General features: G+C 43.2%; 2 protein-coding genes across 2 annotated transcripts; both read right to left on the bottom strand.

Annotated features, from left to right (window-relative positions):
• Positions 1-212: 212 nt before the first annotated feature.
• On the bottom strand, positions 213-1440 carry LOC133931288 (large ribosomal subunit protein uL15m-like). The gene is made up of 3 exons (XM_062378147.1): positions 1426-1440; positions 1252-1341; positions 213-443 (listed from the first exon to the last, which is right to left on the bottom strand). The coding sequence occupies exons 1-3, from the start codon at positions 1438-1440 to the stop codon at positions 213-215; spliced, it is 336 nt and encodes a 111-aa protein (XP_062234131.1).
• A 7709-nt stretch (positions 1441-9149) lies between these two features.
• On the bottom strand, positions 9150-11209 carry LOC133910740 (polygalacturonase At1g48100-like). The gene is made up of 4 exons (XM_062353032.1): positions 10609-11209; positions 10347-10511; positions 10193-10231; positions 9150-10075 (listed from the first exon to the last, which is right to left on the bottom strand). Exons 1-4 carry the CDS (start codon positions 11059-11061, stop codon positions 9275-9277), a joined length of 1458 nt encoding a protein of 485 aa, XP_062209016.1. The 5' UTR covers positions 11062-11209; the 3' UTR covers positions 9150-9274.
• Between the last annotated feature and the right edge of the window lie 12593 nt (positions 11210-23802).

The raw sequence follows: 23802 nt of genomic DNA, 5'->3' as shown, positions 1-23802 counted from the left end.
GATTTAAATGTTGACTAGCTTGTCTTCTTTTTTTATTCATGGGTCAGTGATTCATGATTGAACCTGTTAATTTGGATGGTGCTTCACACTGCACTGCATCCCACAATAAAATTCGTTCCCAGTCATTTAGGCAGCCAACTATCAGGATATATTCATCTGGCATTATCAAGAGATATTAACCTGGATCGATCGGGATCCTCTTCAGATGCCCATCAGTCCATCCGGGTGAATGGAAGTGGCTTTGTTGGTGCAGGCAGGCAGCCAATGCTATCAACCTTGTCTCGCTGCTTGGGCGGAGGCCTTGTCGCTTTTGGTAACAGTTGGCCCTTCTTCTCAATCCACTCGGGCTTGAGGAGCGCCTGGAATCCATTGTAATACACCAATCTTACTGTTCCACCAGCTGCTTCGATGGCAGCTTTTGCCCTTGCTGTCTCCCTTGATACCTGCAATTTTCAGTGCATGTACTGTTTAAGAACGGATTTCTGAATTCAGAAACCAATATGTAAAATAACACCAGCAACCGCAAAAAGGACATGAAGGGCCGAATTAGGGAACTAAAGTTCAAACTTATCCACATCAGCAATATTCAGGACTGATTTAATCTAGTCACCATCGAGACAACTGAAGGAAAATCATCATGTTGCTCTTTTAGTCACCTACATCATCCCATTCAAGACCACTTTGTATCAGTTGGTCTTACGCCAAATGATATTGATAAAGAAATCAAATCATCTGTACACGGCATGGTTGCCGTCGCATGCAGCAATGAATAAATGTCCATGTTCATGCTTTAAGTTTGTGCCGTCGCATGCAGCAATGAATAAAAACAATCATTGTAGGTAAAGGCCAAAGATTCATTTTGGACTTCAAGAAGGTATGCTGGACGTCGACGGGATTGAAAGGAAATTGAATTCCCTAATTAGGTTCAGGAAAAAAGCCATTATCTGTACTCAGCATGATTGCATGCTATGGACAGGCTAGTAGATCATGTGGAGAAATAAAGTAATATTAGTTTAACCAAAAAAAGTTCTTTTTTCTCAATAGATGTCCAATTTCATGTTTCAAACTTGTGTCATCAAATGCAGCAAGACGCAGAACATAATCTTTCTAGGTAAGAGCCAGGCGTTCTTTAAAGGTAAGCATGTCGTTCCTGACAAGATGGCTTGCAAGTAAATAAGAAACTATAAGAGTAAATGTCACTCCTGATTAGATACAAATACTTTAATTTATTTAACTGGAGATGATGTTTACCTCAAGGTGAATTGGCCATTTGATTTCTTCTGCTCCACGGCCCATTAAGCGAATTCCATCCTTTATTTGCTTCCCAATGACATTTGTATCCTGGCTATGAGGGATACAGATGTTCGTGTGATCAAACAAAAAAAAAACAACAGAAACTATACATGTTAAAAAAAATCTAAGTACCTTCAGTGTCTTCATTGTGATCAGCTCGAGGAATCAATTTTTCCAGCATTGATGAGCTTTGCAATTTTCCCCAGTCCACAGGGCTTATCAGAAGGAAATAATAACAACATCACATATTGTCATACGTGCTATTGCAGATCACAATTCGAATAGGTTCAAGTCATGCATGAGCATGGATCACTAATATTCACAATTTGTTCAATATAATCATACCAGAGACAGCCGAAACAGTTTCTGAAGGCAGCACCAATTTGTTGATGGCTAACATCGGTGTGAGAGGAAATTGTCTACTACTTGACTTACATTTCAATAGTTGCACACCATGATGATAATTTCAAGACCTAGATTCTATATTTTCCTTAGCGTTATCTTTAAACTCCTTGCTATTCCGTACGCCTCTTGAAAGGAGTGGGAGTGTTAAGGATGTAGTGTATAATATGTGTGTCAATGGCGTTTGTGGTACTGTAGATTTAGTCAAGGGTTTATTTAGTCATTTGTATAACCTATACATGTGACGTTTGAGCATCAACACTATCAAACTTTGTTAAAAATATTTGTCCTCCAAAATCCAAATATCTTCTCAACCATTCTGTCACCTTCATATATACCACTTCCTTCATACCACTACCTAGACACTGCCATGGCACGTAAGGTGAGTACCAAACAATAGCACTGCTCCGATTAATGTAACTCCCTCTAATCACACCCTTCCACAATAGCTAGATATTAGATCTGCATGTTATATTCTCTTCAGAAGGCATTTTGCATTCAAAAATATCTGTTGCTTAATAGCTTGCATGTTTGATGAAGTTGAATAAGACAATCAGCTGGAGCTATATTGTTCTTTCAGCTGGTATATATTGACTTTTATGCTGCAATGGGAGTATGGGACATGCTAAGCAGTTGCAAAATGTCACCTTGATACATACATTTTACATCAGAAATGCTCCATTGGTTCATTCTATTTGAAGCTTTAGAATCCTTGTGGTTTATGATATTTTAACTATAGATATGTTTAAAACTATCAAGATTGGATTGGACATTTGAAAACTATATCATCATAATTGACATTAAAAAATTCATCATATTATATTATTCAAAGATTAGAAAATGGTCAAAACGCATTATAAGACTGCCAATAGTCAATAACAACTAAAAAGAAAAAAAAAGGAATACACCTCCATTTATCGCAAGCCAATCAATCTTTTACCAGCAACTGTGTGTACAGCTCAAGATTTTATATCTAGGGCTGTCATATAATAAGGTGGTGTTTGGTTCATGGAGTAGGACCGGTACAGATGGGAAATCGAGAGGCAAAGATGGTTTTTACCTTGTTTGGTTGGAGGGAATGAGAAGAGGGGTTGGTTCAAAACCCACCAAGGAGATTTGGTTTCAACTCACTACGAGAAAAAATATCTTTAGTGACAGGTGATAACTATCTTTAGTGACAGATTTCACACCCATCACTCTGAACATGTCACTAATGAGATGATTAGTGATAGATCATAACCGTGACCCATCACTAATGACTGAACATTAGCGATGGACTATAATTTTAATCCGTCACTAATGACTGATAATAATTTTTCGTATTTTTTGACACAAAAAAGTTAAAAAAAAAATTCACCCGAGCCATCCCTAGGCAGGCCCACTGCATATGCCTCATGACCATGCTATTTTTCATAGCGTGTTTTCAATCTACGTTCCGGAGGAATCAAACTCACAACCTCCCCATCGCGTGCGTAGCTCTTACCACCTCATTGCTCATGTAGTTGTGATGGAAACCGAATATTTTATCTTTTTAACCTTCTTTATCGAAGGTTATTAGTGACAGGTAATAATCGTGACCTGTCACTATGACTAAACATTAGTGATGGGTCATAATATTTACCCATCGCTAATGATTTTTGTATACAGACTCTTATTTTTTTTCTCACCTTCGGTAAAACCAGCGTACCTTTTGCATACGGACTCCAATTTCAATGTTTTATACTCTATGGACATCTAAAAAAATTTACATCCGTTTTTCCCCACTATATCGGGTCAAATTTTTCGAGGCCAAATTCGGTTTGGAAGATTGAGTTCATACCCCCTAAAGTTTTTGCACCATTTTTAGAACGCTCATTTATATCCATAGCCACCACCCTTTACATCAAACTTGAGCAAATGTATAATGGTTCCTGTTCTAGTACTGCTGAGATGAAAAAAATAATAAGAAAATAAAAAAAATTGTAAATACTATCATTAGTGACCAGAGTTGATCATTAGTGATGGGTAACAATGACTCATTATTATTATCATTAGGAACGGATCATGTTATAACCCATCACTAATGACCACTTATTAGTAACGGATCTATATTATGTCTCAATCAGACGGCACATTATTGACGAGTCAATCCATCACTAATAGATCGTTAGTGACGAGCCATGACGACTCATTACTAATTTTGTGTCTCTTTTATCTATTTTTCACGTAATAACTATGACATGAGTGGACGACCACACTGGCCTTATCCTTGTATCCTGTCTTATAGAACCATCTTCAGCCAGTCCTTCGCGGGCATTCATTATCCTCGTTGCTGACGGCCCATCCTTGTATCCTATGCCACATGGCTACATTCTACACAGTGTGCAACTCCAGACCTCACAAAAGGACAAACGACACCATCTCGACTAGCATCACAGGCTCAACTCGCCTCTACCAAGACTCCCCCCTCTCACGAACGGCTCATAGCCCGGGTGGCTAAAGCTCTCAGTTGATATCGATACAACCCGGGCTTGAGTCCGTTGGTGGGAGCTTTAGTGGCAAGCTCCAGCTGCCCGCGTTTGTGGATTTTAGGAGTGAACACGATGCGCTCGTGTAGGTTGTGTGTGTAGATGGCGTGCATGAGTTTGTACTAAAAAAGGACTCCCCCTCTCTACTGTGGCCCACGCTCGCCACCAACGACTGCCTCATGCGATGGCTCCCACTAATACCCGGATTCATTATAGTTCCTCCTGAAATACTCCAACCACCCCACGAATTGATTATTCCTAAACAAGTCATGAAGGGGATGACGAACATACCTTGTCTCCACATTGGATCCAGAACAGGATCAAAGAGATCAAAAATCGCTAATTCGTATAAAGCCATCGAGCCAGCCCACCTAGAAACAAGAGCTCTGTGCATTATATGCACCGCAAGCAATCGACCCGGATCATTCAATACGACAGTATGAACACGAAACCAAGGCAAACCCATGGAAATACCCCTTTCACTTTTGCTTTCTTTTCCTTTGGCTACTAAGATGTTTTAGTTCGCCAGGTTGTCTCTTGCCTGCTCATGGATTCAGCAAGCAGTTCAAATGGTTGACCTATTTGGGAATCTCCGGATCTATGCTTATTTTCAACTCCCCGAAGCATTTCGTTGTTCTCTATGCCCTTCCTCGTCTCTGGGTGCCTAGGTATACACCGCAAGCCTTTCCCCTTTTGAACCTCGCCATTAACATCCTTCCGATTTTGTTTGCCCAAAAGAAAATTTTTTTTCTCTCGATTTTGTCGAGTCATTACACCAATTCAATAAATGATCATCAAGCCAGGAGCTCCTCATCACAGCACCCTCCTTCCTGACCGAGATGAGCGAGCTGAGAGAGAAGAGAGACCACACGCCGCTCAAAGGAGCCATAGAGTTGACCACGATGGTGTCGGAGAGCATTATCTAGACGAAGTTGACGTTCCGTCGCCGACCTCCTTGATGATGATGGAGTCGGAACTGCTCAAGCTTTCCAGCACCCACTATTGCTCAAGCTCGCTAGAGCCCCTCGCGCTCTGCCCCCGTGATGCTCGATGTACGCGACCAGAGATGCCTCGCCGAGCAGGCGAAATCCCTGGTCCACTTCCATGGTGTGGGGAACCGTCCAAATAATATTCTAATTAATCACCAAGAGGATCATTATTTATAATCACAACCTCGATGATTAAACAGAATATCATCCCAGTAGTCCTAGCACTTGTTTTGTGCCTAAGATTGAAACACATGCCTTCCAACAATTAGCATCACAACATAGCTTAAGAAAGACCGAGTAATTAACATTTCTATTACAAGTTCTTAAGCATGCAGTCATTTCCAACAATTTACAACAAAAGGTAACAATAACTACGCAGCGAAAACATAAACCTATACAACAAAGGAGAGTGGAGCCACATGCCCTTAGGCTCCACTCCAAAAGCATGGCCTCCGAGAGTAGGATGCACTACTCTTGCCCGCCACCCTGATCGGCAGGGACGAAGTAGCCAAACACCAGCTCTTCCTCACTGGTAGCACCTGAAAATGTAGGCATGAGTATGAAGGTACTCGCAAGACAAACCATATAGAGCACAAATACATAGCTCGACTCCAAGGATTCTGCATTGAGCCATTAGCAAGGAAAAGTCACAAGGTTAAGTTAAACATAAGCGGTAAGCAACCTAGACATATATGTGTGAGCAACAAACTTAACCAACAACAACATAACTCTAACCTGCCATAACCAACTGAACATAAATAAAGGAACCATTATGAACATACATGTAACGAAGACCAACTCAACCATGTCCCACATATCCAACCATCAACCACAAGTGAAAACTCTACAACTGATGCAGATGGACAGAAGCATGCTCATGACAGAGAGCACGACATTTCGAAGCAAACTACACCGATGATTAGTGCTTAAACGAAGCAAACGGTCTACAGTATCCGGTTTCCTCTCCCGACCTACCCAGGGGAACTCCACATTTGGGTAGGATAAACACCTCCTAGCACCGCTCACATCCTGTCCCATACTCACCACTCATACAACCAACATCAACCCATATCCAACATTGTGATCAACAATTAAACCTATCGCTCACGAACGATGGAACATTCCACCGCTCAACTTCTACCAATGACCTATGCATTGCTAAGCATTTAAGTTCGAAAATGTACTTAGATGACAACATACTCTCAAGGCTACAAGGGTGCGGGTAAACAATATCTCAAGGTAGAGAAAATGCAACCAACATAGGATCTACCCATTTATACCCGACACCGACTCGCTAATCATGCAATATACATAAGAATAATTTATTATTTTTAAACTTCATTCAATTGAACAAAGGTGCAATACGCTTAGTTGTTTGCCTTGCTGCTCAGGTGGTTGCCTATAATTACCCACACAATACTCGCAGAAATATGGAAGATTGGAGTCGTCTTCAACTGCAACCGCGCCACACTCCGGCTCCTTGTTCACTAAACAAGAAAGTGTGCAATGATGAGCACGAATGAATGCAACAAGGTATGCCACAATGCTCAAAAACATGCTGGAAGTATAAGACATGCGAATCAATGCAACTCTAAACAATCTAAACGAAATCTGAAAAATAACAGCCATCTGGAGTATCCGGGTTGGTTCGGAGTATCCAGGTTCGAACCTTCCGAGTGAACCTCCGGAACAGGCGCTCGGTTACTGCCTTTTTGCTTGACTGGTTCGGAGTATCCAGGTGAATTCAGAATATCCGGGTTCTGGAGCCTCTGGGCCATCCTTTGGGGAAGGCTCATGGTTAGCCACTAGTCTAACTTAACCCGAAACCTTCGGGTTGGTCCGGACTATCCGGGATGTGCTGGACACTCTGAGCGAGGCGCCGGAAGAGGCTCTTGGTTATTCGATAACGCAACTACCCGGAGTCTCCAGGCTTACCCGAATTATCCGGGTGATACAGACTTGGGTTCTTCACAACTTTTCCCTCAGGTGATTCGACTCAATTAACAAATTTGTGCTACACAAACGTGCATATGCCCCATCCAAAGGATTCTAAACCAATCTCACACCCTAAACCCTAAACAATTTTGAATACAATTCGACGGACAATTTCTGCTGAACTCGGAGTATCCGGGTGAGGCCGGAATATCCGGGTCAGCCCAGAAAACTGCTCTCGAGTGGATTTTTTATCGATTCGAGTTGCGATCTTTTCCAAGCCTAAATGGAACATGTTAGGGATAGTCCAAGGGTCCTGGAACTCACTCATCAACTAGCAACATGACTCTAGAGCTCATTTTCAACCAAAACTCCATTTTTGCTCTAAAAAGCTCAAGAACTTCAAGAACTACTTGATTCTTCCACAAAAACAAAAATGGATTAGATGAGTAGCTCATGAGCTAGAGAACGCAATGGTACCACATGCATACCTTGGCTTCTCTTCTAGAGTGCGGATTCGAGGGAGGAGTGAGAGAGAGCTTGAGAGAGAGGGGGCTGAGTGAGCTGCAGTAGCTGTGCTGCTCAAGTGAGGGCATTGGGAGTGAGGGAGGAGAGCAGGTGGTGCTACCCCATTTGGTGGTTGGGATGGTGAGGCCACTTGTGGGGCCCACATGTTAGAGAAAGGAGGCATTTCCAATACGATTTCTATTCTTTTCTCTCCCAATTTTCTTTCTCTTATCCGAACGACTTTAAACGAATTGCTCTAGAGTTACAAAACAAAGTCACACAAACTTAAACATAATGCTTAAGAAGCATAATTATGCTTAATTAGGTGATTACGGATTTGGGACGTGACAAACCTCCCCCCCCCCACCTTAAGAAGAATTTCGTCCTGAGATTCAGTACGAGTCGGGGAGAGAACAATGAGTCTAGGAACCACACTGTGAGAGATATCACGTAGTGAAGTACGGAACCTAATGCAATATTTTTATTCAACATAGTGATGAGCATAGACATGCAAGAGGTCCCAATTGTGCATAATTTACACAATACTTACAAGCTCTCAAAAAGCTCAGGATACTCGGAGCGGATTTTATCCTCACGCTCCCAAGTTGGCTCATCTTCGGTGTGGTTGCTCCATTGGACTTTGATGAATTTTATAGAATGACGCCGAGTTTTGCATTCCGCTACATCCAATATCTGGATCGGTCACTCACAATATGTAAGATCCGGCTGCAACTCTTGAGGTGCAACGTCAATGACCTTGGTTGGAACTCGGAGGCACTTCTTTAATTGCAACACGTGGAACACATCATGCATGGCAGAGAGAGACAGTGGCAAGTCAAATTGATAGGCTACTCTACTTCCATTATTTCCTATTGTACTCTCACAATTCCTTCGTAAATTCTACCTGAAGGGTATGTGCTATACATTACACCGTTAAATGTGTAGTAAGATGCGTGCAACGTAAGAATCTGACACAGAATCTTTGTCGCTCTCCTATGGTGTAGGAATCAATGCGTAGGGATATATTCCCTTTAAAGGTAGAAAAACTGCATGCCTCTCACTAAGCCACAAAGACATAGGAGGTTAGAAATCCGTTTAGCGACATGAAAGTCCCTAGTGAGCTGTGAGAAGAGGAAAAAAATTATTCAACAAGGTGTTTAACATGCACACAACAAGAGACTGCTACAGAAAAACATGAACAACCTCCTAGTCACTGTAACCGTAAAAACACACCAGCTAGCCATCCATGCGGCAACTGCTCAACTCATGGGAGCAAAGCATTGTACATAGTCTATATATTCTAGTAATTCACACACAAATTACTTCTTTACTATTACATTTTCATCTTTCTATATACATAAGTAATCATGCTTTTAAGCTCCTTTAATCAGCACTAACTTACTCTTCTGTCTTTTTTAATTATGTTCCTTCCTCCAAACAAGTATTCCCTCCATTCAAGACTAAAAGACATATTTTGTTTTGATAAAATTAAATGTTATATATTTTTATCAACAATTAATTACATTATATGTATATTTAGTATTTAAAAATTATAAGTATATCTATTCAAAACACTTTCACACTATATTCATTTTGTAACTATAACTAATGATCAAAGTCTAACTTTCATCCGCACGATGTCAATCATGAGTAGCATTTCAAGCTGCTGTCACCCTCGACGTTCCTGGGCACGCCTTCGATCAGGCACGCCACGGGCGGCACGGTGGGCGTGGAGGCGTTGCCGTAGACGTTCCAGCAGAAGGGGTCGTCGACCGTGTCGCCGGAGGCTGGCAGCAGCTCGACGTCAGAGAGCGTGATGTTGGTGCACGGCACGGCGTCGCTGCACCCGAAGTGGATGGGCGGGCTGCGCACGTCGTAGGTGCCCCGGATGCCCGCGTACGTCACGCCGGAGACGAATACGGCCGTGGTGGCGTTCTCGCAGCTGTGGGAGAGGCAGTAGTACTGGTCGATCATGATGGGGTTGCGCACGGCGTCCATGCGCACGTTCTCGAACGACACGGATGACACGGACCCGGACCCGCCCTGCCACGTCTTGATCCGCACGCCGTTGTCCGAGTGCCGGATCACCGCGTTCCGCACCGTCACGTTGGCCACGCACGCCCGCGACGACCCCGGCTTCCCCAGGCTCCCGATGCTGATGCCGTGGCCGGGCCCGCAGGTGATGTTCTCGATGTGGACGTTGAGGGTGCCGGCGCCAATGGAGACGCAGTCGTCGCCGTTGGAGACGACGGAGTTGGTGATGAGGACGTCCTGGGTGTTCTCGACGTGGATGCCGTCGGTGTTGGGGCTCAGCGCCGGGGAGCTGATGGACAGGCCGCTCACGAGCACGCCGCGGCAGCTGTCGAACCGGAAGTGGAACTCGGGGCTGTTCTGCACCTTCAGATCTTGCACCGTCACGTTGTTGCTCATGAAAAACCTCAGCGCCTGATGAGAGCACACAAAGAAACAGATCAACGTCAGTCAGACTAGGTAGTTCTACAAGACAGGTAGTGTGGCGGTTAATACGGTTAACGTCGTTGCTCTAGCAGCTAGGCTACTTACCACTGGGCTGTCACAAGATCCGTGGGTGCTTGCTCCGCCCTGAGGAAAAATTAAAAAAGCGACCGAGACTTTCAGATAATGGAATAATATAGTATGGACTAGCACTCCAGTAAATCTCTTAGCTCTGTTACTATGCCAGTAAACAACAAATTACCCTGTGAGGCTTGCAGGGAAGATCCCACCACTTCTGGCCCTTGCCGTCGATGAGCCCGGCGCCACGCAGCGACACGCCGTGGGCCTGGTAGAACACGAGCCAGTTGCGCTTGCTGTTCTCCGGCCACGTATTGGGATCGCTCGGCGCGACGATCGTCCCGTCCAGCTGATAACACACGTATGTCATTGGAATCTCAAAGTCGACACGCTGATGAGCGTCGGAATCAACAACGTCAGAAGGTTGCGTTTTTCTATGGCGGTACCTGGATCGTGACGCTGCCCTGGCACGGGCCGGTGAAGACGGTGGTGTGCACCAGGAACGAGTACCCGGCGGCGGCGAGCACGACGCCCGGCCCATCGTCCTGGCACGCGGTGTCCCACGCGGTCTTGATCGCGTCGGTGTCGTCCGTGACGCCGTCTCCGGCGGCGCCGAAGTCCTTGACCACGTCGTACACGGCGACGCCGCCAGATGACGCGGGAGCCGGCGCGCCAGGCGTTGGGTTGGTCGACGGCGGCGGGGCCGGGGGAGAGGGCCGCGTGCGCGGAGGCGCCCGACTCGGGCTCGCCGGGCCCGGAGCGTGGGACGGCGGTTGCGAGGAGTTGTGACTTGTGTGCTTGGTGTGGTGGTGGCGACAGTGGACACCGTCGCAGAGGAAGCTCGAGGCGACGGCGAGCGCGAGAAGGAGACAAATGGCGGTCCTAGTAGTGAACTCCATCACTTCGACCAATCAAACTGAGCTTTGCGCAACTAGAAACAAGATTGCACACGGAGCGGAATGGTGAATCTCGGATCACTAGGCGTGCTTATATACACGCGCGCAGGTGGAGAAGCGAGTGCTACGGCGTGCGCGCTCGCTGTCGGGGGATCTATAGGTCGGGAGAGGCGCGCCTATGGGCGGGAGCCGTGCGAAGTAGGAGGCTGAGGGCGGTGGTGGTGGGAGTGGTAGTGGAGGCCTCATCAGAGACTTGTTATGTGGCTGCCGAAGGCGTGCCGGTTTTTCTAGTGGCGGCGACCGACCGACCCCCTTCGCTAGTTTTTTCGCGCAATGCGGAGCGTGCATGCGCTGGTGCGCGGGCGCGGGCACGGCAACGAGAAAGATTGCCAAAAGAAAGCGGGGAGACGACGAGCTCAATTTGGATTGGTTGCTAGGAATATCTATTATCTTAAATACTTAAATAAAGAGTCAATGTAAAATACAGTTAATCAATAGTTAAAATTTATAATAAAAAATAATGAATACATTTTAATTTTTTTTAAGATGATAGATTAAGAAGCACTGTATAGCTAATGGTCATCGCAAAAAGCAAGCTGCAGGCAAGTCAAATCTTTTCTGATTTTTGTTGGGCTACCTATATCGGACGCACGATTTTGATAGTTAATCAAAATATATATGAATCAAACCAATATATTTATAATATTTGGGTACAAGTTAGATCATAAATACTGTTTTCTTCTACTAACATAATTTGTATCTCTTCTTCTAATTTTATATGTTTTGTAACTAAATAACACATACTCGTAAAAAAGATAAAGAGACTGATTTTTAATCAAATATTATTATGATAAAATATTACAGTGAAACTAGCCACGCTATTAGGGTACTCTGGAGTTTGTTTCTTGTTACTCGGCATGCATCGGCGTCGGCGCATGCTTGCTGTCGCTGCCATTGCCGTTGCTCTTCTTTCACGTTTCTTGATGTTATGTGCGTATCTCCATCTATCCATGTTTGTATCGATGGCTTTCGCTTTTCAAGGCATGCATTGGACAAGTTGGACCAAAATCTTTCTTCTTCCGGGCACTGTACGTATCATTTCTTGTTCAAAGGATTCATTTGCGACATGGATCCCGCGGTGCGATTGGTCGAGCTCGATGCGTGCGTGTGAGTGCACGGGTGGAGCTATCGTGATAACGCCACCACTAGAGTGGGGTAAACGCGTAAGCTTAACTAGGTGGCGCTTTACGGATTGGATTAACCTGATCGAGGGGCGGTGGCGACCAATTGAGCATGATAGACCTTGGGATTCGAGTGCGTGCGCTAGTTTTTTATTGCGGCAATTCGACTGCTGGCCACAAGATTTCATGGTGCTGGAGTGGTCCACTTGGCGCCAAAGTGCAGTGCAGTAGCATACTGTTGAGCTGAGGTCAGTTCGGTAGTAGAGGAGTACTACTAGCTAGTCACTCTACTAGAAGATGTAGTAGCATACTAGCATGACAGCGTACGTTAGTTGGGCATTAGTTTAAGGCAGTCGGTTTTCCTGTTCTTTCCATTATCTCATTGAAGAAACCATCTGTTGGTGCCTGGAAGAGCAATAGTCATTCTGCATTACAATATGCACCGTCAGGCCATTACCAAGACAGAAAACGTGCCACTGAAACAAGTAACTCGATGCATCTACAGCAGCCAACACAAAATTGTTCGCATGTATGTCACCCTCACAGAATTGAGTTACAAGAACTATATATGCGGTGGTTAATTCCTGGTCTTGAATGATCCCGTTGGTGCGTAGTTTTAGTAGACGACAACTTGTAATTTTTAGCAGTGTCGTAAGGAGTGCATTCAGCTGCAGCAGTGGCATTGCCAAAGTTGAACAGAGAAGCCAAAGATGCTTCTCGGTTTCTCTTTTTTGTTCTCACCAGATGAAAATCAACTGAGTTCACCATGCAAGGACCTAATTTTGGAAGTATTACGCACAAAAACGTGGTATACTTAACTGCAAGTAAGTGAAGTAACAATTCAAAATTGTTAAGAAAGTACTAATCTTTTTGCTGACAAAGGGACCCTCTTTACTGCAAAGAGGCGTTTCTAAACTGCAGATGCTACTTGCACTGATCATCCATCCAATCCGAGTTTGTGCCACAGTTTGGGTGGATGGAACTCCGGAAAAAGGGAGAAACCAGCAGCCGATCGATCGATCGGTCGGTCGGGTGAAAATATAAATAATGTGTTCTAACCTAACATAATAGTTGTTCCATACCTGTGTGCAGAACGGTGTCTGCCACTTATTTTTCAATCGACTGGGGTCTCCATTTGGATGTGATAGCTCTTTTGTAATCACACCCTCCTCTCGCCAGCTTAATGTAATATCTGCTGCACATTGGCTTTGGCTTTGCAATAAAATTCCTTCAGGCTGGCCTAGCAAACCCTCCGTTCCGTCAAGAGGACGGGTATTTGCGATGTGCCATCCCATCCATCGAGAATTCTGAGTGCAATGGAATATATAATCTCCATTTCTAGTTGGATGGATGGATGCTCAGAATTCAGATGCTGCTGCTCTCATCTTGCTTACAAGCTAAAATATAATGTCAATCTTGCATCCAGCAAATGGGCACTACTACAGAACATGCTATAAGTAACACCACTGATTACCGTGCTCTCGCTGGTGCACTTCAGTATCTCACTTTCACCCGCCCGGACATCTCTTATGCTGTGCAGCAGATCTGTCTTTATATGCATGATCCACGTGAGCCGCATCTGGCACTGCTCAAGTTCTTTTTTCTCAATAGATGTCCAATTTCATGTTTCAAACTTGTGTCATCAAATGCAGCAAGACGCAGAACATAATCTTTCTAGGTAAGAGCCAGGCGTTCTTTAAAGGTAAGCATGTCGTTCCTGACAAGATGGCTTGCAAGGAAATAAGAAACTATAAGAGTAAATGTCACTCCTGATTAGATACAAATACTTTATTTAACTGGAGATTATGTTTACCTCAAGGTGAATTGGCCATTTGATTTCTTCTGCTCCACGGCCCATTAAGCGAATTCCATCCTTTATTGCTTCCCAATGACATTTGTATCTTGGCTATGAGGGATACAGATGTTCGTGTGATCAACAAAAAAAAAAAAAAACAACAGAAGCAATACCATGTTAAAAAAAATCTAAGTACCTTCAGTGTCTTCATTGTGATCAGCTCAGAGGAATCAATTTTTCCAGCATTGATGAGCTTTGCAATTTTCCCCAGTCCACAGGGCTGATCAGAAGGAAATAATAACAACATCACATATTGTCATACGTGCTATTGCAGATCACAATTCGAATAGGTTCAAGTCATGCATGAGCATGGATCACTAATATTCACAATTTGCTCAATATAATCATACCATAGACAGCCGAAACAGTTTCTGAAGGCAGCACCAATTTGTTGATGGCTAACATCGGTGTGAGAGGAAATTGTCTACTACTTGACTTACCTTTCAATAGTTGCACACCATGATGATAATTTCAAGACCTAGATTCTATATTTTCCTTAGCGTTATCTTTAAACTCATTGCTATTCCGTACGCCTCTTGAAAGGGGTGGGAGTGTTAAGGATGTAGTGTATAATATGTGTGTCAATGGCGTTTGTGGTACTGTAGATTTAGTCAAGGGTTTATTTAGTCATTTGTATAACCTATACATGTGACGTTTGAGCATCAACACTATCAAACTTTGTTAACAATATTTGTCCTCCAAAATCCAAACATCTTCTCAACCATTCTGTCACCTTCATATATACCACTTCCTGCATACCACTACCTAGACACTGCCATGGCACGTAAGGTGAGTACCAAACAATAGCACTGCTCCGATTAATGTAACTCCCTCTAATCACACCCTTCCACAATAGCTAGATATTAGATCTGCATGTTATATTCTCTTCAGAAGGCATTTTGCATCCGAAAATATCTGTTGCTTAATAGCTTGCATGTTTGATGAATTTGAATAAGACAATCAGCTGGAGCTATATTGTTCTTTCAGCTGGTATATATTGACTTTTATGCTGCAATGGGAGTATGGGACATGCTAAGCAGTTGCAATATGTCACCTTGATACATACATTTTACATCAGAAAGGCTCCATTGATTCATTCTATTTGAAGCTTTAGAATCCTTGTGGTTTATGATATTTTAACTATAGATGTGTTTAAAACTATCAAGATTGGATTGGACATTTGAAAACTATATCATAATTGACATTAAAAAAATCCATCATATTATATTATTGAAATATTAGAAAATGGTTAAAATCGCATTAAAAGACTGCCAATAGTCAATAACAACTAAAAAGAAATAGCGGGAATACTCCTCCATTTATCGCAAGCCAATCAATCTTTTACCAACAACTGTGTGTACAGCTCAAGATTTTATATCTAGGACTGTCATATAATAAGGTTGTGTTTGATTCATGGATTAGGACCGGTACAGATGAGAAATGGAGAGGTAAAGATGGCTTTTACCTTGTTTGGTTGGAGGGAATGAGAAGAGGTGTTGGTTCAAAACCCACCGAGGAGAGTGGGTTTCAACTCACTATAAGAAAAAATATCTTTAGTAACAGGTGATAACTATCTTTAGTGATGGGTTTCACACCCATCACTCTGAACACGTCACTAATGAGGTGATTAGTGATAGATCATAACCGTGACCCGTCACTAATGACTGAACATTAGCGATGGGCTGTAATTTTAATCTGTCACTAAAAGGAGAGTGGAGCCACATACCCTTAGGCTCCACCCCAAAAGCACGAACTCCGAGAGTATGATGCACTACTCTTGCCTGCCACCTTGATCGGCAGGCACGAAATAGCCAAACGCCAGCTCTTCCTCACCGGCAGCACCTGAAAATGCGTGCATGAGTACGAAGTTACTCGCAAGACTTAAAACATATAGAGCACAAATACATAGCTCAACTCCAAGGATTATGTATTGAGCCATTAGCAAAGAAAAGCCGCAAGGTTAAGTTAAACATAAACGGTAAGCAACCTAGACATATATGTGTGAGCAACAAACTTAACCAACAACAACATAACTCTAACCTGCCATAACCAACTGAACATAAATAAAGGAACCATTATGAACATACATGTAACGAAGATCAACTCAACCATCTCCCACATATCCAACCATTAACCACAAGTGAAAACTCTACGACCGATGTAGATGGACAGAAGCATGCTCATGACAGAGAGCGTGGCATTTTGAAGCAAACTACACCGATGATCAGTGCTTAAACGAAGCAAACGGTCTACGGTATCGGGTTTCCTCTCCCGACCTACCCAGGGGAACTCCACATCTGGGCAGGATAAACACCTCCTAGCACCGCTCACGTCTTGTCCCATACTCACCACTCATACAACCATCATTTCGAAATGTTTTTACGCCTTGCAGGTGGATACTTCTGGACCCACACGACTTGAGGACCATATGGCTTGCATGACCACACAGATCCATACAAGGGGGTACTCTTGTCAACCTTTCCCAATAAGCCCCGATCATTTGAAACATGCATCGCTTGGCGCGACGGTACTAGAACTACTCCCAGAGTAAACTAGTACCACTACAAGCCTGCCCACTTATACCGTCGATGTTCAGGCCCCAAATGACCACAGCTACAAAGGCATTTGGCTCACCTTACCATTAGATCGGTATGTGGTGAGTACTGTAAGTGCTAAAGCCGACAACACTGATGATCGGTGCTTCAACGACGCAAATAGTCTACGGTGTCCGGTTTCCTCTCCCAACCTACCCAGACGAACTCCACATCCGGGCAGGATAAACACCTCATAGAACCGCTCATGTCTTGTCTCATACTCACCACTCATACAACCATCATCAACCCATATCCAACATTGTGATCAACAATTAAACCTATTGCTCACGAACGATGGAACATTCCACCGCTCAACTTCTACCGGTGACCTATGCATTGCTAAGCATTTAAGTTGAAAATGTACTTAGATGACAACATACTCTCATGGCTATAAGGGTGCGGGTAAACAATATTTCGAGGTAGAGCGAATGCAACCAACATAGGATCTACCCATTTATACCCGACACCGACTCGCTAATCATGCAATATACATAAGCATAATTTATCAATTTTAAACATCATTCAATTGAACAAAGGTGCAATATGCTTAGTTGCTTGCCTTGTTGCTCAAGTGGCTGCCTATAATTACCCACGCAACACTCGCAGAAATCTAGAAGATTGGAGTCGTCTTCAACTGCAACCGCGCCACGCTCCAGCTCCTTGTTCACTAAACAAGAACGCATGCAATGATGAGCATGAATGAATGCAATAAGGTATGCCACAATGCTCAAAAACATGCTGGAAGTATAAGACATGTGAATCAATGCAACTCTAAATGATCTAAACAAAATCTGAAAAATAATAGGCATCCGGAGTATCCTGGTTGGTTCGGAGTATTCGGGTTCAGACACTCCGGGTGAACCTCCAGAAGAGGTGCTTGGTTACTGCCTTTTTGCTTGACTGACCCGGAGTATCTGGGTTTCGGAGCCTCTGGGCCATCCTCCGGTGAAGGCTCTCAGTTAGCCACTACTTTAACTTAACCCAGAACCTGCAGGTTGGTCCGGACTATTCAGGATGTGCCGGACACTCCGAGTGAGACTCCGGAAGAGGCGTTCTCTTATTCAATAACACAATTACCCGGAGTCCCCAGGCCTACCCGGATTATTCGGGTGATACAGACTTGGGTTCGTCACAACTTTTCACTCGGGTGATTCAACTCACTTTACAAATCTGTGCTACACAAACATGCATATGCCCCATCCAAAGGATTCTAAACTAATCTCGCACCCTAAACCCTAACCAATTTTGAACACAATTCGACGGACAATTTCTTCTGAACTTGGAGTATCCGGGTGAGACCGGAATATTTGGGTCAACCCAGAAATCTGCTCTCGAGTGGATTTTTGGTTGATTCGAGTTGTGATCTTTTCCAAGCCTAAATGGAACATGTTAGGGATAGTCCAAGGATCCTAGAACTCACTCATCAACTAGCAACACGACTCTAGAGGTCATTTTTGACCAAAACTCCATTTTTGTTCCAAAAAGCTCAAGAACGTCAAGAACTTCAAAACTCGATTCTTCCACAAAAACGAAAATGGATTGGATAGATGAGTAGCTCATGAGCTAGAGAACGCAATGATACCACATGCATACCTTATCTTCGCTTCTAGGGTGCAGATTCGAGGGAGGAGTCAGAGAGATCTTGAGAGAGAGGGGATTGAGTGAGCTGCAGTAGCTGTGCTGCTCAAGTGAGGGCATGGGGAGTGAGGGAGGAGAGAGAGGGAGCAGGTGGTGCTACCCCATTTGGTGGTTGGGATGGTGGGGCCACTTGTAGGGCCCACATGTTAGAGAAAGAAGGCATTTCCAATGCGATTTCTATTCTTTTCGCTCTCAATTTTCTTTCTCTTATCTGAATGACTTTAAACGAATTACTCTAGAGTTACAAAACAAAGTCACACAAACTTAAACATAATGCTTAAGAAGCATAATTATACTTAATTAGGTGATTACGGATTTAGGACGTGACACACGGCCATGGCTGAGGCTGGCTGGTGGGGTGACTCGGGAGATGCCAACTCTAGGAGAGTGAGGAGAGGGGTGATCTGTATTGGGGCTGGCGGGGAGGGAGTGATAAGGTTGACACATGGATGGGTGGATTGGATTTGGGTGGCGCACAGGATGAAGGAGATGGGACCGAGGTGGGATCTCACACACACACACACACACAGAGAGAGAGAGAGAGAGAGAGAGAGAGAGAGAGAGAGAGAGAGAGAGAGAGAACTTAGAGATTTTTTAGGCTGGACGTGGATGTAAATGTGATAAAGTGGATTCAATTGATTTTTTGGGTTCAACTCCCAGGTTCACTGTTGTCTCATTAAAAAACCGGCAATGATACTATCACTACTGGTTTTTGTTATGAGCCGGCAGTGATAGGTTACTATCACTGTGTTTTTCTTATGAACCGGTAATGAAAAATATATCATTGCCGGTTCTAATTGTTTCGGCAGTGATGAGATAGCAAAAAAAGAAAAGAATATTCTAGATCAAAACTAACCCAGAACACCATATCATTCAATTAGTCCAGCCACTAAGCCTGTTTTCATGAACATGTTAACCAAATTATAAATCTCGGTGTTCCATGGTCCCGAACCTAATTAATGGAACTGATAGCTGGTAAATTCGTTAATGTGGTTAACTATTGTCACGACATTAAATCAATAAAAAACATGATTTGCCCAAACAATCATAAAATATACTTTTATTATTTGTATGATATTTTAAGTAAAACAAAGCTTGTATGTTTAAATTACTCTCTATTATCAACCTTAACGTTATGAGTGTATAGATACCTATAAAATCTACTATTTTTTATGTAAAAAACTGATTGTTCAATCATATTATATGATGAATTTAAAACCGAACTAATTAGCAGAACCGCCAAAATGACTGCATACAGTTATTTCAACTTGGTTAGGGACTGTGTTCTATCATCTTTGGGCTACTCCAACATTTGAAAAGACTCCATGGATTGAGGCCAAGGTACTTCAAAGCTCTGATTCTAATCTCCGTGCAACCAGTACAAGGCATACGCGACCAAGGAATGGTTCTTGAAACCAGTACAAGGCATACATGACCAATCTTCGTGCGCCATCACATAAATCCGTGACTGGCCTCACTGGTCGCAGGGTTGGATCTGACACAACCTGTCCAATCGCATTTATTGACATCCACTCAGTATTTTCCTTCCCCAAGCGCTAACTCTAGTGCACGGAGTCATGGACGGCACAAAGGAGCATTGTCTCATTTCATTGCATTAAACGCTATGGAGTGGGACTTTCACAGGTCAATGTGGAACCGCACGGCGGACAGGACGTTGTTAGCAGGCCGGTCAATCAAGTGGTCAGGGATGGTCCTCCGTAATGATGGCTTCAGTTAGATATTATGATGAGCAAGGTCTTCTATTTGGACCCACATGTAAGTTCTCCTCCTCCATACTATATAAGGAATGAGGACCCTATTTGTAGAGAAGAGCAGATCAAGTCTAGTTGCCAACAAGAACTATCTCTGTAACCAATTGAGATCCTCCATAACACAACACACAGGACGTAGGGCTATTATCCTCTGGGAGGCCTGAACCTGTATAACTCTATGTGTCCCTGAGTCCATCGTATGAGCACAAATCAATTCCCGAAACGCCGTTCACGCACCCGCTATCCAACATACCATGAAATCATTATCAGGGACTAACTCTCGACATTACTAGACAGTAGAAAAGAAACAAAGGGTTGCCCGTCAGAAACTAATTTTCATGATAACTATATAAACCGTCAGGCACTTGGAATACTCGCGTCATTCTTTCGCTGATGGAATTACTCTTACGGTTCCCCATCGAAAAATATTTTCCTGATGGTTTTTGTATTTGTATTTCTCTTATGGTTTTATATGTATTGTTACATGTATTAAAGAATCAAATTATATACCTTCAGAAACTAATTAACTATACATTCAATGATTACTAATGTTATATGTATTAAAGAATCAAATTTGACATGATTTTAATTTTCCCTTCGATCTGCATGTGTGACAGGACGACGCACATACTATTTTATTATCTAAACTTGCTATCCCAAATTTTTAAGATTAATTTTGATGGATTAATATAATACATGATGTAAAATTATATATATACATATATACATATACATATATATATACACATACACACACACACACATACATACATATATATATATATATATCCTTAAGCTAACTATTTGTGCACACAAGAAGTTGATCATATACTAATTCATATCATATCACATATGCCATGGTTACTTCCCCCTCCCCCCTTCTTAATATAACACAAGAAGCTAACTTTTGATAGCATGCATATGTAGTCGTGATGTCATTCCATTAGTTTCATTTCTCTTAGTATGAGATTTGAAAGATTGGTGCAAACAAAATGGTAGATTGTGTAAAATTACTAGAATATATTTCAAATGTGTTGCTTTGTACATATACATATAATTCATTTTCAGTACTCTTGATTCTTTTCCTTTCCTCTATTGAGAACAGAATATACTACACTTGATTCTAGCTTCTCTCCTCTTCCATTTTAAATGATAATCCAGTGTGTCATCTAGATTGTTTATAAATTCTTTTTTTAGACAAACAATAATCTAGTGGTCAATTAAGTACCATAGAGCAGAAGAGGAAAACAACCCGTAAGAAACCACAAGCATAGAGAATGCTCACACTAGAGGCCGCCCAGACACAAGATAGGGCAGATAAGAACCCAAGCTTGCACCCACTGTCATCCTCCGGCAACAGCGAAAGTCAGCACTCATGGCATAGCCCGAGCCCTGTTCCGTGCGAGCCTCTGAGCCGATGTTGGGCAAGTACCTCCAACTACAATCCTGTCGAAGAGGTATTGAGATGAGTCAATGCATTTTCATACTTCTTGAATGGAGGAGTATTCTTTGTTCATGTCAACCCTCCTTGTTTTTTCTCTGGATGGAGGAAGTGCAGTCTCAAAGTCAAGTAGTGGTGCACGAGCCCAAAAGCTAAGGTCACAAACACAGTGGTCAACAGACAAGGTTACCATCATACGAATCGATGCTGACGGATTACCAACAGATGAAAAGGTCTTAAATAGATTATAGAGGGTTGCATGGCTCATTATTTGGGAGAGGGTGCCAATAACGATTAATTTTGATGACCTCTGTGATGAAGCAAAGAGGGACTTGTTCGATAATGACATCAAGGAGTATCTTGAGTACCCTGAAAATATGAGTGAGCATCAAACAATTATCACAGTCAATGTGGCAATGAAAGCGGTCTCAAAACTTCACCGAAGCTTTAAGATCAAGCTTGTTAATTAGTACTTAGCTATAGGGGTGGCGCCATTCGACAGCTACAAGCACTTGAAAGTAGAAGATTGGGATGCTTTTTTTAGATGAATATCTTAGAGTAGTTCAAAAAGAAGAGTGAGGATAAGAAGTAGCTTCGGGCTAGGAACAAGCATAACCACAGGACCGGTGCAGGCGAGTATGTGGGGAAAAGGGCGAAATGACAGGCAGAGGATGAAAAGTTGGCCAAAGAAGGCAGTGAGAGTCCTTAGTTGTAATTTCTGGGATGATCGCGGTCATATTTACATGCAAGGGGTGAGTTGTCCAAAAGTAGAGAAATCACATTTAGAAATAGCAAAACCTAGTCAATTGAAGAAAAATTAAAAGAAAAGACATCTGAAGCTAGCCAACATTCTTTCACCAGGGTCAGGGAACACGATGTTCTCTCAGTGACGCTAGGAAACCCGGAGCACCCAGGTCGAGTGCGAGGTGTATCTAGTTCCCAAGGCTAGAAATACGGCTTTCCCGAAGACCTCGGAATGTACAAGAAGAGGAAGAGGTCGGGTGTAGTAGACATGGATGCATTGACACGGGACATCACCTAGAAAGTTTATGCAAACATCATGCAAACGCTTGCAACACAGAGAATAGAGATTTCTATCCCAGATGAAGCTAGCCCCAAAAATGCATGGAAGAGTAGTTGCGCCTCCAAGGAGGTTGATCAACCAGTAGCCTCCGTGACTGAGTCGGATACAATTGACCTCCTAGAAGGGCCCATGCCTTGTAGCCTTGTAATCAGGCTTGGCGGATATTACATCAAGGTTGAAAGGGGCCAGGTACTTCTAGATGTCCATATTTACATTTGTGTCCTTATGCATGCTAGTTATGTTGTGGTTACGGTGGACATGGTACATAGTAATGCCACTGATCACATGTTGACGCTCCCTTCCAATGATGAAGTCACAACTCTGAGTGAATCTCTTCGTCAAATGACCCAGTGAAAGAGGGGCGATATCGTGGTATCCAGTACATCCCAGTCTGGACAAGCTTCAAGTGCACCACCACTGTGCTCCTAACTTCCAGAGAAGGCAGCTTCAATGCCTTCTCCTCCTCCAGAGAAGCTGGCTTCACTGCCTTCTCCTTCTCCAGAGAAGGCAGCTTCACTACCTTCGGCTCCTTCAGAAAAGCTGGCTTCACTTCCTTCTCCTCTGCATCCGGTAGCCCCTCTTCTAGCTCCAATTCTGCCTCCCCAAAAGAGCCTAAGAAGAAAGAAAAGGGAGCCAGGAAGAAAGGCTCTAAGAAGCACATGCCGAAGAGGTCGAAGGCCATTGTACCGGCAAAAAAGTTCACAGACATTGGAGCAGCGTGGACTAGTGCCAACATAAAATATCAATATGGGAAGCCCTTGACGACGGTAGATGACCTAACAAGGGAAGGACAAGCATGTGGTCATTGGGACTTACTGATCATTTGCCTCATGTGGAACTTGGTATGGTACCTCGACTCATCAAGACCAGTAGAACCAAAAGGCAAACCTGGAGAACATGATTACAACGCTGTAGAAGAACTCCTCGACGCGTAATTTCTGCCTAGCTTAGTTTACATATTTAACTTTTCTAACATTCAAATGTTCCCTAATCGATCCCTCTTTATGTAGGGTTTTTGACAAGTACCTTTGAGCTGATCCTAATTACAACATGAAAGACGCCCGCAGACTGACACACAAGACCAGGTTTGCAACAAATGCTACCAAATAGATTACCAAATGCTCTTTGTTGCTGCTTTTTTCCTTTTGATCTAACAGTATTTTTTTTTAGCAGTGCCAC

This window comes from Phragmites australis, chromosome 1 (genome assembly GCF_958298935.1).
Source record: "Phragmites australis chromosome 1, lpPhrAust1.1, whole genome shotgun sequence".
Taxonomy (NCBI): Eukaryota; Viridiplantae; Streptophyta; class Magnoliopsida; order Poales; family Poaceae; genus Phragmites; species Phragmites australis.
The sequence above is the reverse complement of the archived record's forward strand: the minus strand, read 5'-3'. Positions and strand labels throughout refer to the sequence as shown.

Coding starts and splice junctions, on each gene's coding strand:
- LOC133931288 (XM_062378147.1), bottom strand. Junction 444..1,251: donor AATGGCCAATTCACCTTGAG/GTAAACATCATC, acceptor TGAAAATTGCAG/GTATCAAGGGAGACAGCAAG.
- LOC133910740 (XM_062353032.1), bottom strand. CDS start 11,061: ATGGAGTTCACTACTAGGACCGCCATTTGTCTCCTTCTCGCGCTCGCC. Junction 10,512..10,608: donor AGGGCAGCGTCACGATCCAG/GTACCGCCATAG, acceptor GTGTGTTATCAG/CTGGACGGGACGATCGTCGC. Junction 10,076..10,192: donor GATCTTGTGACAGCCCAGTG/GTAAGTAGCCTA, acceptor TGCTCTCATCAG/GCGCTGAGGTTTTTCATGAG.